The sequence below is a fragment of the Mesocricetus auratus genome, unplaced genomic scaffold (assembly GCF_017639785.1).
Source record: "Mesocricetus auratus isolate SY011 unplaced genomic scaffold, BCM_Maur_2.0 Super-Scaffold_100008, whole genome shotgun sequence".
NCBI classification, from domain to species: Eukaryota; Metazoa; Chordata; class Mammalia; order Rodentia; family Cricetidae; genus Mesocricetus; species Mesocricetus auratus.
The window spans coordinates 57,805,860-57,817,796 of NW_024429192.1; the positions used below are offsets into that span (position 1 = coordinate 57,805,860).

At 45.1% G+C, this 11,937-nt stretch overlaps 1 protein-coding gene across 1 annotated transcript in view; it reads right to left on the reverse strand.

The window, feature by feature from the left end:
• Osbpl11 (oxysterol binding protein like 11) overlaps positions 1–8,699 on the reverse strand; it is a 59,099-nt gene extending 50,400 nt beyond the window's left edge. Inside the window, exon 1 of the mRNA XM_040750891.1 lies at positions 7,881–8,699. Within this exon, the coding sequence (XP_040606825.1) occupies positions 7,881–8,077 (197 nt within the window). The 5' untranslated portion in view covers positions 8,078–8,699. The remainder of the gene's footprint in view (positions 1–7,880) is intronic.
• Positions 8,700–11,937: the final 3,238 nt, after the last annotated feature.

An 11,937-nucleotide genomic window follows, 5' to 3' on the forward strand; every position in this document is an offset into this window, starting at 1 on the left:
TTTGTTCCAGTCACTTTCTAGGCTGTACAATGGCCTGGCAGGACACACGCAAAGACTTCTGCCCATCTCCTGAAAAGTACAATCACTTGCTAATTCGGAAAGAGATGTGTCTGTTAGCTGGTGGAGAGCCTAGAATCAAAATTTCTAGATGTTTAAATTTTTGAAAAGGCAGTCCCTCCCATACATGCCCTAGCTCGCCTCTTAGTGCTTCCTTTGGGTCATTCCTTTCTGTCCACCTCAATAAACAGAAAGCGTAGTTACAGATCTGTAAACTTCCCTTGAAACAAACACAGAGGCAAAAAATAAAGGGGAAAACTCATTTTGTGAATTAACATTCACTGTGAAAAAGGGTCCAGAATTTTAAAAATCTATCCCCCCTACAAATGGTAAGTAAAATTCGTATGTGAAAGGAAGTTAACTTAAGGCTAATGGAATAAATTCAGTCAACTTTTTCTTTTTTTTTTTTCTGGATGTACTTAACAAATTTTGTTCCTTTAACCTCTCTGAGATCTGCTGTATATGACATTTAAAAAGTTTAAGTTTACTACAGTAAACCATGGCCATTTCTAACAGTACCCTCTGAGGTCTCCAAATGTATGACGGGGCCATACAACAATGATTCGACTTGGGTTGTGGTAATGCCACTAAGCTTACAAACACCACCCCAGTAAACTTTTTCTTATGTCCTCAGGCAACAGTCTACAAATACTGCCAAAGCCCTTTCTTCTGATTTTCCAATGATGCTGAAAATGAAGCCCAGGAGCTTCCGAGCTCCACTCTCCTAGGTGTGCACGCAATGGGAGTCGAGTAACAGGGTGGCTCACACACTGAAGAGGCTCAAAAAAATGTTATGAGTTACACCCTAGAAAAACATGAGACAAACATATCGCCGGGCGGTGGTGGCACACGCCTTTAATCCCAGCACTCGGGAGGCAGAGGCAGGCAGATCTCTGTGAGTTCGAGACCAGCCTGGACTACCGAGTGAGTTCCAGGACAGCCTCCAAAGCCACAGAGAAACCCTGTCTCGAAAAGCCAAAAAAAAAAAAAAAAACAACAAAAAATTAGTTATTATCAATTATGTACGTTCATTAACAGCCTATCTTCTTTTAATACCTCTACGCAACAACTACCTAGGAATGAAAATTCTTCCAACTCCTAGCTATGGGATCCTGAGCAACCCATTTTGACTTCCATTTTCTTCCACTACAGAACAGAGACAATGCTCTGAGAACTGTGAGGGTTAAATGTGGCGAGAGAAAGCATGCTGAAGACCAGAAAGACCATTACCTATACTTCTCACCCCTTCATTTTGAAGCTAGCTGAATACGACTTGCACATACTTGGGCGTATTGAGCCGGACACATCTAAAGCCAAATGCATAATCTGACTGTCCCAAATTCATTTCTCCTCTAGATTTCAGACTTTTAAATATGAGTGACGGCTGGGGTCAATTCGTATTTCCTCCCCTCGTCCCATCCTCCTTTAGCCTTACTGTTTGTGTCCAGGTCACTGTGGCTCATTTCCTAGCACTGAACTGCCTCTTATTCCCTAACAATCAAATCAAATTTGTCTGATCACACACACACACACACACACACACACACACACACACACACACACACACACACACAACCCTCTCTCACTATCAGGTGATCATCTACACTCCATTGCATTACTAACTATGGTAGACATTTTCTGGCATGTACCCAGTAATCCAGACAGCTGGTGTGCAAGCCCTGAGTAAGACAGGCTTCTAATGCCTAGAGAGAAGTAATGTATTGTCACTTACATGTGTAGGTTAGAAAAACTGTAACTGAGAGCTGTAAGTCCTGCCTCTGCTGAAATACACCACCCAGCTATAGGATATCCTGTGGAAAGGTCCACATGGCCAGGAACCAGCTAGGTCTCAGACCAGCAGGCATGAGGACCTGAGATCTTTGTCCAACAAGGCAAAGGGAACTGAATTATGCCATGAGCATGAGGGAGAGGTAAGAAGCAGAGTCTTCTTATCTGAATTCAAGCCTCTGGGTTAAGGACCATGCCTTCATGAAGAACAGAGACAAGATACAGCTAGCTAAAATATCAACCCATACACTGTGAAACAATTAATGCTGCTGTTTCATCTGGCTGTGGTGGTAGCATGTCTTTAATCATCTTGGAAGCCTGAGGCAGGAAGCTCTGGGGTTCTGGGCCAGTCTGAGCAACAAGGAGACCTGGTCCCCTTGCCACTTCCCTCAAAGACACAAAGGTACTGCGTTAGCAAAGTGAGTCACTGAACTTGGGAGAAATTTGTAACAACATTTCTTTGTTGTAGGATATTTGTACACTGTGTGAAGATGTATTGCTATGACTGGAGTAATAAAGCTAAACAGCCAATAACTAGGCAGGAGGAATAGGTGGAACTTTAGGGCAGAGAGTGACAGGGAGAAGGGAGAGAGAGAGGGGGGACTGGAGGAAGTATTTAGGAGCAGGATTTTGTCAGCTGACTCTGAGCAAGTCAGAGGTGCTGCGCTAAGAAGAGGTATCCAAGCCACGTGGCAGAACGTAGATTGACAAAAGCAGGTCAATTAAGTTATAAGAGCTGGTGGGAAAAGCCCTAAGGCCAAGCTTTCATAATTAAGACGTCTCTGGGTCATTAGTTGAGGGCTGGCAGTCCAAAGATAGTCTGACAAGAAAGCTTGCTAAATTTCTTTTTCTTTCTCCAGATTTTTTAAAGACAGGGTTTCTCTGTGTAGCCTTGGCTGCTTTGGAACTCACTCTGTAGATCAGGCTATCCTTGAATTTACAGAGATCCACCTTCCTCTGCCTCCCCAGTACTGGGATTAAAGGCATGTGCCATCACCGCCTGGCTTGTTTTGTTTCAAGACAGGGTCTCACTATGTAGTCCTGGCTGTCCTGGAATGTATCATGTAGACCAGGCTGGCTTTAAACTCACAGAAATCCACCTGCCTCTGGTTCCTAAATGCTGAGATTGAAGGTATGCACCACCAAGCTCAGTTTACCTGCATTTCAAAACAAGTCATTTTAAAAACTACATATTAAAAAGAAACAATATGAGTAAGAATTGCTGGGCAGTAGTGGTGCACACCTTTAAGCCCAGTACTCAGGAGGCAGAGTTTGAGGCCAGTCTGGTCTACAAAGTGAGTTCCAGGGCAGTCAGGGCAACACAGGGTAAGAATTATTGCCATAGCAGGGTGAGTCAGGCCTGTAATCCCAGCAACTTGGAATGCAAGGATGGCAAGTTCAAGAACAACCTGAACTACAGTGAGTGTGAGGCCAGCCTGATGAGCAATTTAGTGAAAACTTGTCTCAAAATAAAATGCTCTGAGTGTCAGAGCATGTACCAAGCCATGTGAGGCCTTGCCGTCCACCTCCACCGTCATTTTTAAAAGGTGGGGAGGTCCTGAGGGATGCACAAGCCTGAGTTAGATCCTCACATAAAAGTGCAGCTGTAATTCCAGCATTGGAGAGACAGAGAAAGGGATCTCTGGATTTAGTGAGAGACCCTGATCAAAAAGAGGGAGAGGGCTGGTGAGAAAGCTCCACACGTACAAGCACTTGCCACAAAAGCCACAAAAGTCTGGCAACCCTAGCTCAATCTCTGCAACCCACACTGAGGGAGAAAACTAACTTCCACAGGCTGTATCCGACCGTCACATGGACACTGTGACACACAAACACACACACAGAGGACAATACATTTTCTTCCTCTTTTTTTTCAAGACAGGGTTTCTTTGTAGCTTTGGAGGCTGTCCTGGAACTCACTCTGTAGACCAGGCTGCTTCAAACTCACAAAGACTCGCCTGCCTCTGCCTCCCCAGTGCTGGAATTAAAGGCGTGCGCCACCACTGCCTGGCTAATTTTCAAATACTTAAAATAAAAATAAGGTGGGAAACAACTAAGATGCTGACAACCTCTGGGGTCCATGTGCACCCACCACACACAACAGCTGTCCCTCTGCCACACAAAGTGCGCTAAGGGGCCAGTGAGATGACTGTGCAGAAAGACACTTGCTGCCAAACCTACTGAACTCACGTCAATCCCTGAAACCCACCCAGTGGAAGGAGAGAACTGACTCCTCAGGGCTATGCTCTAGCCTCCACATGCACACTGTGGCACACACACACCTACACACAAACAGCTAAGATGCCTACATGCTTGCAGTGTTCTAGGTTTGACTCTGTACTGCTACACTAAATAAAATCCTAAAACATATTAAATATAAATAAGCACTTGCTATAGTAAGAAACCAGAAAGAGGGCTGGCTGGAGGGACAGGCATGGTGTTGTACTCCTTTAATCCTAGCACTAGAGAGGCAGAAGCAGGGATCTCTGTGAGTTTGAGACCAGCCAAGTTCAGGCCAGCCAAGGTTACAAATAAGACAGGGTGGTGGTGGTGGTGGTGGTGCGGGGGCCGGGGGGGGGGGCACGGAACTGGAATTGGGTAAGAGGTTAAAATCAATTGTTGCACAATCGTAAGGACTGGACTGGAGTTCCAACCCCAACACCCACTTAACAAGCCAGATGTTTCACAAGTTTCTGTAACCCCAGCTCTGAGGGACCCAATGTCCTATTCTGGGCTCCCTGTGCTGCTCACAGGCATGCATACCTGCACACACATGAGAACATGCCTATAAAGACGTGAATACACGCATGAGAGAGAGAGAGAGAGAGAGAGAGAGAGAGAGAGCAGACAGACAGACAGACAGACAGACAGACACAGAGAGAGAGACAGAGAGAGTGTCAGGAAGGAAGGAAGGAGGGAAGGGAGGGAGGGAGAGAGGGAGGGAGGGAGGAAGGAAGGAAGGAAGGAAGGAAGGAAGGAAGGAAGGAAGGAAGGAAGGAAGGAAATAACAGAGGCAGGCAGCTGGAGTTTGAGGCTAGTCTGGTGTACAGAGTGACTCCTAAGACAGCCAGGACTACATACAGAAACCCTGTCTCAAAAAAAAAAAAAAAAAAACAAAAAACAAAAACAAATAAAAGGGTTTGGAGAGATGGTTCAGAGGTTAAGAGCACGGAGGCGGCTCTTCCAGAGGACCCGGGTTCACTTCCCAGCACCCACATGGCAAGTAACAACTGTTATGTAACTCCAAAATCTCACACATACATACATGAAGGCAAAACACCAACGCAAATAAAAATAAATAATTTTAAAAAATAAAAGAAAAAAAGAAGCCAGGCATTGGTAGCACATGCCTTTAGTCCCAGCACTTGAGAGGCAGAGGTAAGCAGATCTCAGTGAGTTTGGGGCCAGCCTGGTCTACGAGTTCCAGGATGGTCCGGACTGTTAGTTACGAAGAAAAACTGTCTTAAAAAGCAAACAAAAAAAATCAGTAAAAATAGTTTTTCCAGGCAGTGAAACTGGGTGGTTTCACATATTTCACATATGTAATCCTTCTACAAGATGTTTTAAATATGATATTAATTAACATTTTTAAATGTTAATTCACCTCTTAAACCGACCTATAATCTCAACTCTTTGGAGGCAGGAAGATCAGTAGTTCAATGTCATCCTCAGTCATATAGCAAACTCAGGGCAAGCCTGAGCTACATGAGATCCTATCTCAAAACATATACACACACACTGTATACCCATTTTCAAAATGGAGATAGCATCAAATTATTGTAGAGATCAAAGCTGCTGATGAGCTTCGTAAACCTCAGCTAGGCAGTTGACTACGTGGCTCTAGAGTTCCTGAAGCTTTCCTGACTCAGACTCCATCAGCTGAGGTCAGAAAAGAGAGCGATAAGGAGTCCACAGCACGAGAGAGTAAGGCCAGCCTGGAGAAGGGCAAAGAAAAGCCAACCAATGCAACCATGACAGGAACAGGCATGAAGGGCAAACAAGAGAAAGTACAGCCAGGAAGTCAAGAAAATGGGAGGGTGCAGCTGTGGCTCAGGAATAAGTAGTCAGGAAAGTACCCTAAAGGCATATATACTGACAGGGAACTCAGGTGGAATGGAGTTGTAAAACTACCCATTGTTCCTTGGTAAGGACAGAGCAAACGGCATGGGCTGCTTAGTAAATGAGAGGCAGTAGGAGTATGCTCTTTCCAGAGCAAAGGGATACGTCACGTTTTATAATTGTTATTATTTTGTTTAAAACATCTCTAGACTCTGAGCCTGGGGAAAGAAGCCAAGAAAAGGAAACATTGGTGGTGCACGTCTTTAATCCCAGCACTTGGGAGGCAGAGGCAGGCGAATCTCTGTGAGTTCAAAGCCAGCCTGGTCTACAAAGCGAGTGCCAGGATAGGCTCCAAAGCTACACAGAGAAACCCTGTCTTGGGGGGTGAGAGGGGAAAGGAGACCACAAGCTGAGCTCAGAGTATTTGCTCTCTCCTATTTAATCTTCCACTTTAATTCAGAGTGGTTTCAGAAACCAGGGTTCAATTCCCAGCACCCACGTGGTGGCTCGTATCTTGAACTTTACCTCATTTCCTTTAGTGATATCAAAACATCCCCACAAGAAGATAATGGTTCATCCTAAGTCATAAAGGGAAAGGGCTGGAGAGATGGCTCAGTTGTTAAGAACACTGGCTGCTCTTGCAGAGAACCTGGGTTTGGTGCCCGGTACCCATGTGTCAGCTCACGACTGACTACAACACCAGCTGCAGAGGATAATGCTCTCTTCAGGCCTCGACAACCAAAACACACAGTGCAAACATACATACAGGCATGTAGGCAAACCTCATACACAGAAAATAATAAAATGAAGAAAATCACAAGGGTGAGAGGCTATCATATGGACTTTAGTTCAATCCCACTTGCCAATTAAAACTACCTACTCTCCTCATTCCTGTAAAGTCATACCATGAATATTTCACATACATACATATTTGCATATTAGGTGTTTTGGTTTGGTTTGGTCTTGGTGGGGGTGTTGATATAGGGTTCTCTATGTAGTCCTTGCTATCCTGGAACTCACCATGCAGATCAGGCTGGTCTGAAACTCACAGATATCCTCCTGCCTCAGCCTCCAGTGTGGTGGGATTAAGGAGAGTGCCACCACACCCAGCCCATATTTTTATATTCTAATACGTGCACACTTCACATAATAGTATTCATGATAAATATGTATCTTTCACAAATGTTGGTTCTAACCCCTTCCAAGTTTCACACACACACACACACACACACACACACACACACACACACGTTTCACAAGTGCAGCCACTGAGCTTAAAACAAAACAACAACAACAAGAAACTAGAGTTAAACACACAGGTAGTTAATCAAAATTTAAGTATTCATTACTGTAGTTCCAACATCACAGGACGCCCGAATTTTGTTCATTCTTAGAATTAGGATAGCAATCTCTCCTTACACTTCATGTATAAAAAACACAAAAGTGAAACTTTTGTTGTTTCTCTAGGAACTCTTGTTCCTTAAATTTTCCATTTATATCAATGAAAACTGTCTATACTCCATTGTCTCTTTGCCTTTGAAGCCTAAGTATTTACGCTCCTCCGTCACAGGCACCCAAAGTAAGATACTCTTATCATTCCACAACTTTTGAACACCCAGCATTTGCTAGTTGCTGAAAGTGCTGAGTTCAACAGTTTCTGCTCTAACAGTCATTCAGGCTTACTTGTAAACACATTACAACAGAGGCAAAAACAGAAGTGAATACAGAAATAAATCAGAAGAGGAACACACCCTTGGGCAGTAGAGGAAATTCTAGGGTAAATTTCTGATTTCCTCAAAAGGCCTCCACAAATACCTGTTGAATGTGTTTCTGAATGAAGTGATTCCTGTTAACGGAAACTGGGGTTTTGGCCCCAAGAAAGACTATCAGCTGCTTCGGAAGTGGCCTCCCAACGGCAACATGTAGACCCCAAAACAGTCACTCCCTCGCCAGGACGTCACTTTGGAGGACCGTACCTGTACTGCCAGCCTTTCGTACTGCCGCCGCGGCTGCTGCAGCTGCTGCTGCTGCTGACTGCACCCCCACAGCTGCTGTTGCTGCTGTTCTTGTTCGGGGTCACCGCTGTGGCCAGGCCCTCCAGCTTCCCTTCACTCTCCGAGACTTTCAGGACCGATGCCGGCTCACCTCCCTGCATCTTAACTCCAAAGTTCATCTGCCCTCCTCGGGCGGGAGAGACCAACTGCAGAGGGATCTTGTAGGTACTTTCCCCCTCTTTCTCTCTTGCTTTTACTCTGAATGTGATCCCAGACCGCGGCTAGGGTGGAAACCGTCAGTGGTCCAGAAAACGAGGACACGCATTTCCAGTTCGGTTAAAACTTTTAAAGAGCACTGGTACCCTTCCGATAGATGCCTCTCCTGAGCAAGAACAAGAAGGACCGATCACCCCGCCAGAGGGCTCGGTGCCACACTCCGAGGAGCAGCCGGGCGGCGCGGGCGAGGTCACGGATCCTCCGGCCAGGAACGCGGGGCAAGGACGGGGGACCACGACCGGAGAGCCCCAGAGCCCGCGGCCTGACCTCGGGGCTCCGGGGCGGGCCGGCCGCGCTGCCTCTTCTCCTGGGCCGGGTCCTCAGAAGAAAGGGCCCGTCCAGCCAGTTCGGCGGTTCCCGCCTCAGCCCCAAACTGAGCCGGGGCTGTCGCGCGCAGCCCGCGGAGGGTCGGGCAGACGCCGCCGGGCGGGACGCCGGCTCCGCCGAGGCCGCTTCGGCTGCGGCCGGAGGCGAGAGGTTCGCGGCGGCCTCCTCCGACACCGCTAGCCCTGAGGCTCGGCGGACTACACCGGAGTGGACCGGTCCTTGGAGCCTCCCCAGCCCCAAACGTACAGCCAGGGCCCCGGCCGCCGCCCCACCCACAGCCGGTCACCCACCCGCCTGCTAGCTCTCCCCGCCTTCCTTTCCGGTGTCGTGTGAGCTCATTTCCGCTAGAGCTGAAGCGCCAGCGCCATCTTTGATTGGGGCAGCCGAGCCCGAAAGGAGGCGGTGACAGGGAGCCCTTAGGGAAACAAACAGAATGAACCGTCCTTGCTAAACAGGTCCTATACTCGCTTGTAGAGGGAGCCCCATTCCATGCCTTTTTAAGGGAACCTAAAACAATAAATAAAAATAAGAAATTATGGAGCAAAGTGAAAAAAAACACCTAGTCAATCATTTGGGGGAAAAAAAACCAACACACCTTTAATGGTTTTTAGATTGTTTCATATCTGGTCAAGTTGAGATTTTTAAGAACTTCATTTTTAATTTGTAATAAAAGTTTACAACTTGATTTTTTCAAAAATAAGTCAACAAACTGCAAGCACCTGTTAATAAAAGTATTAAATAAAAAAAAAGATATATTTGAAGTCGTGAGATTGATTCTATAAAGGATTTAACAATAAACTTGCTTAGGAAATATTTAGTTATGCAAAGTAGCATTTAGCTAAGAGATGGCTGCCTCCAATACTACTGAAGAAAAGTAATGTACAACCAGGCTGGTTGCAAACTGTAAGAAAGAAAATTTTGTACCATAATTAAAGTTTAGGGTCCTAAGGAAGTTTCTGGTAATGCTTGTTCACTGAGCTGATCTCCAGGTAGGCCCCATCCCCATAACAAGAGGAGACAACCCCGACTTAAACCCAGACATTAGGCCCAAGGCCATATCACAGATTGTGCCTCTAAGAGCCCACTCAAGGGGCAGAGCAGGTCCACAACCATCCCTAAGGCTCTGTTTCTTCATAGGAAAAGCATTATTCTGTCAGGTGGGCAAAGTGAATCTGGGTGACAACTATTTGAAAAGAACAACATGGATGTACTTTTTGTTGTTGTTGTTTTTTGGTTTGGTTTGGTTTTAGAGACAGGGTTTCTCTGTAGCTTTGGAGGCTGTCCTGGAACTAACTCTTGTAGACCAGGTTGGTCTTGAACTCACAGAGATCCGCCTGCCTCTGCCTCCCGAGTGCTGGGATTAAAGGCCTGTGCCACCAACGCCCAGCTAACACCAGTATTCTTAAGAATAATCCTGAAAATAATTTTACTGTGTAAATCTCCCACCTGCCTATCTCCATTTAAATTGTTCAAGATGTAACTTGAAAAGGGTTTAAGGATGACATCCTATGTGGAATATCAGTATAAGATATTTTATATTCATTTATGCTATGGAACATTTGTTTAATGTTGCAAAGATGTGTTGCATTCTTTTTTATGAGGTTTATTTATTTAAAGATTTATTTGCTTACATCATTCCTCCTACACATATCCCTGCAGGCCAGAAGAGGGCACCAGATCTCATTACAGATGGTTGTAGGCCACCATGTGGTTGCTGGGAATTGAACACAGGACCTCTGAAAGAGCAGCCAGTGCTCTTAACCTCTGAGCCATCTCTCCAGCCCCATGTTGCATTCTTTTATGATGCATTTGTTTAACTCTGTGAAGCTGTATTACTTTGCTTGTCTAAAACACCTGATTGGTCTAATAAAGAACTGAACAGCCAATAGCTGGGCAGGAGAGAAAAATAGGCAGGGCTGGCAGGCAGAGAAGATAAACAGAAGAAGAGAGAAGAGGGAGGAGGAGAAAAGGAAGAGATTGTACACCAGGGGCTGGCCACATAGACAGCTATAGAGTCTGAAGTAAAGAAAAGTATATAATACAGAAAGATAAAAGCCCAGGGGCAAAAGATAGATGGGATAATTTAAGTTAAGAAAAGCTGACTAGAAATAAGCCAATTTAAGGCTGGACATTCATAAGAACAAAAAGGGAAAAAAAACCAACTACAGCCTGTTGGAATGCATAAGCCTAAAGTATGTAAGTTAGTAGAGTCTTCTCCTCAAGACAGTCTCCTCTTGGAGCAGGAACCAGAGGTGGATGCATGCTATTATTACGGAGTACTCTCTTTTATCAATCTCTGAGTGTATGCCGTTATTATCACTGTGAAGGAGATATGTTATAACATTATATTAGTTCTGGAATCTGGTTATCAGGTACAGCCTTGGGTGTGGTGGGATTCCCGACAAAGTTATTTCAGTTCATCCAAAAGGCATATTTTTTTACTATGTCTAACACATGGGACAACATGGAAGTAGCCTGCGTTCATGTGCACATACCCACACACAGACACACAGGCATATACATCTTCATTATTATTATTATTGTTATTGTGTTTGAAAACCATCTAAAGAAGAAGGCCTGGTACATGCTACAACATAGATGGGCGTTAAACATGTTTATTCTCAGTGAAAGACTACACAAAGAGGTCATATTCTGTGTGCTTCATTTATAGGAAATGTCCAGAATAAAGGAAACCCAGAAGACAACATGCAGATTACTAGTTGCCAGGCGCTAAGAAAATCCGGGAGGACTCTACAGATGGTCAGTGGTTGAGAGTACTTGCTGCTCTTGCAGAAGATTCAAGTTCAGTTCCTAAACGCCAGATCCAGGGGATCCAGCGCCCTTTTCTGTCCTCTCTAGGCACCTGCACATGTGTCATAAACACACAGATATACATATACACGTAATTTAAAAGAATAAAAATAGTCTTTTAAAGGTGGATGGATGAGTAGGAAGAGGCTGTGGGGTGAGGTATTTTTGTTGTATGTGTGTGTGTGTGATAATGACATCATCTTAAAATCAGGTAGTGGTGAATGAAGGTCACCTAACCTCGTGAAAACACTCAAACCATTTAGTTGTATACTGTATACTTTAGAGGGGTGAGTTTACAGTAGATGAACCGCAGTCAGTTAAGCCATTGTTTAAACTGTTCAAGCTGGAGATGGAGCTCAGTTAGTAACATACTTGCCTATCCATCCCTGGGTTCTCTCCTCAGCACCACATAAACCGGGCACAGTGGCACCTACCTTGCTTCCCTATTGGCCAAGAGTGCTGTATTTATCAACCAATAGGACAACATATACACAGAAGGAGTGTATGAGTTTGAGGCTAGCCTGGGGTACAGGAGACCTTGTCTGATAGAAAGCAAAGTTTGAGTGCATTGAGAGTAGACTTTAATGAAAGAGAAAGGGGATCAGTCATTAGTAGTGCTAATTAG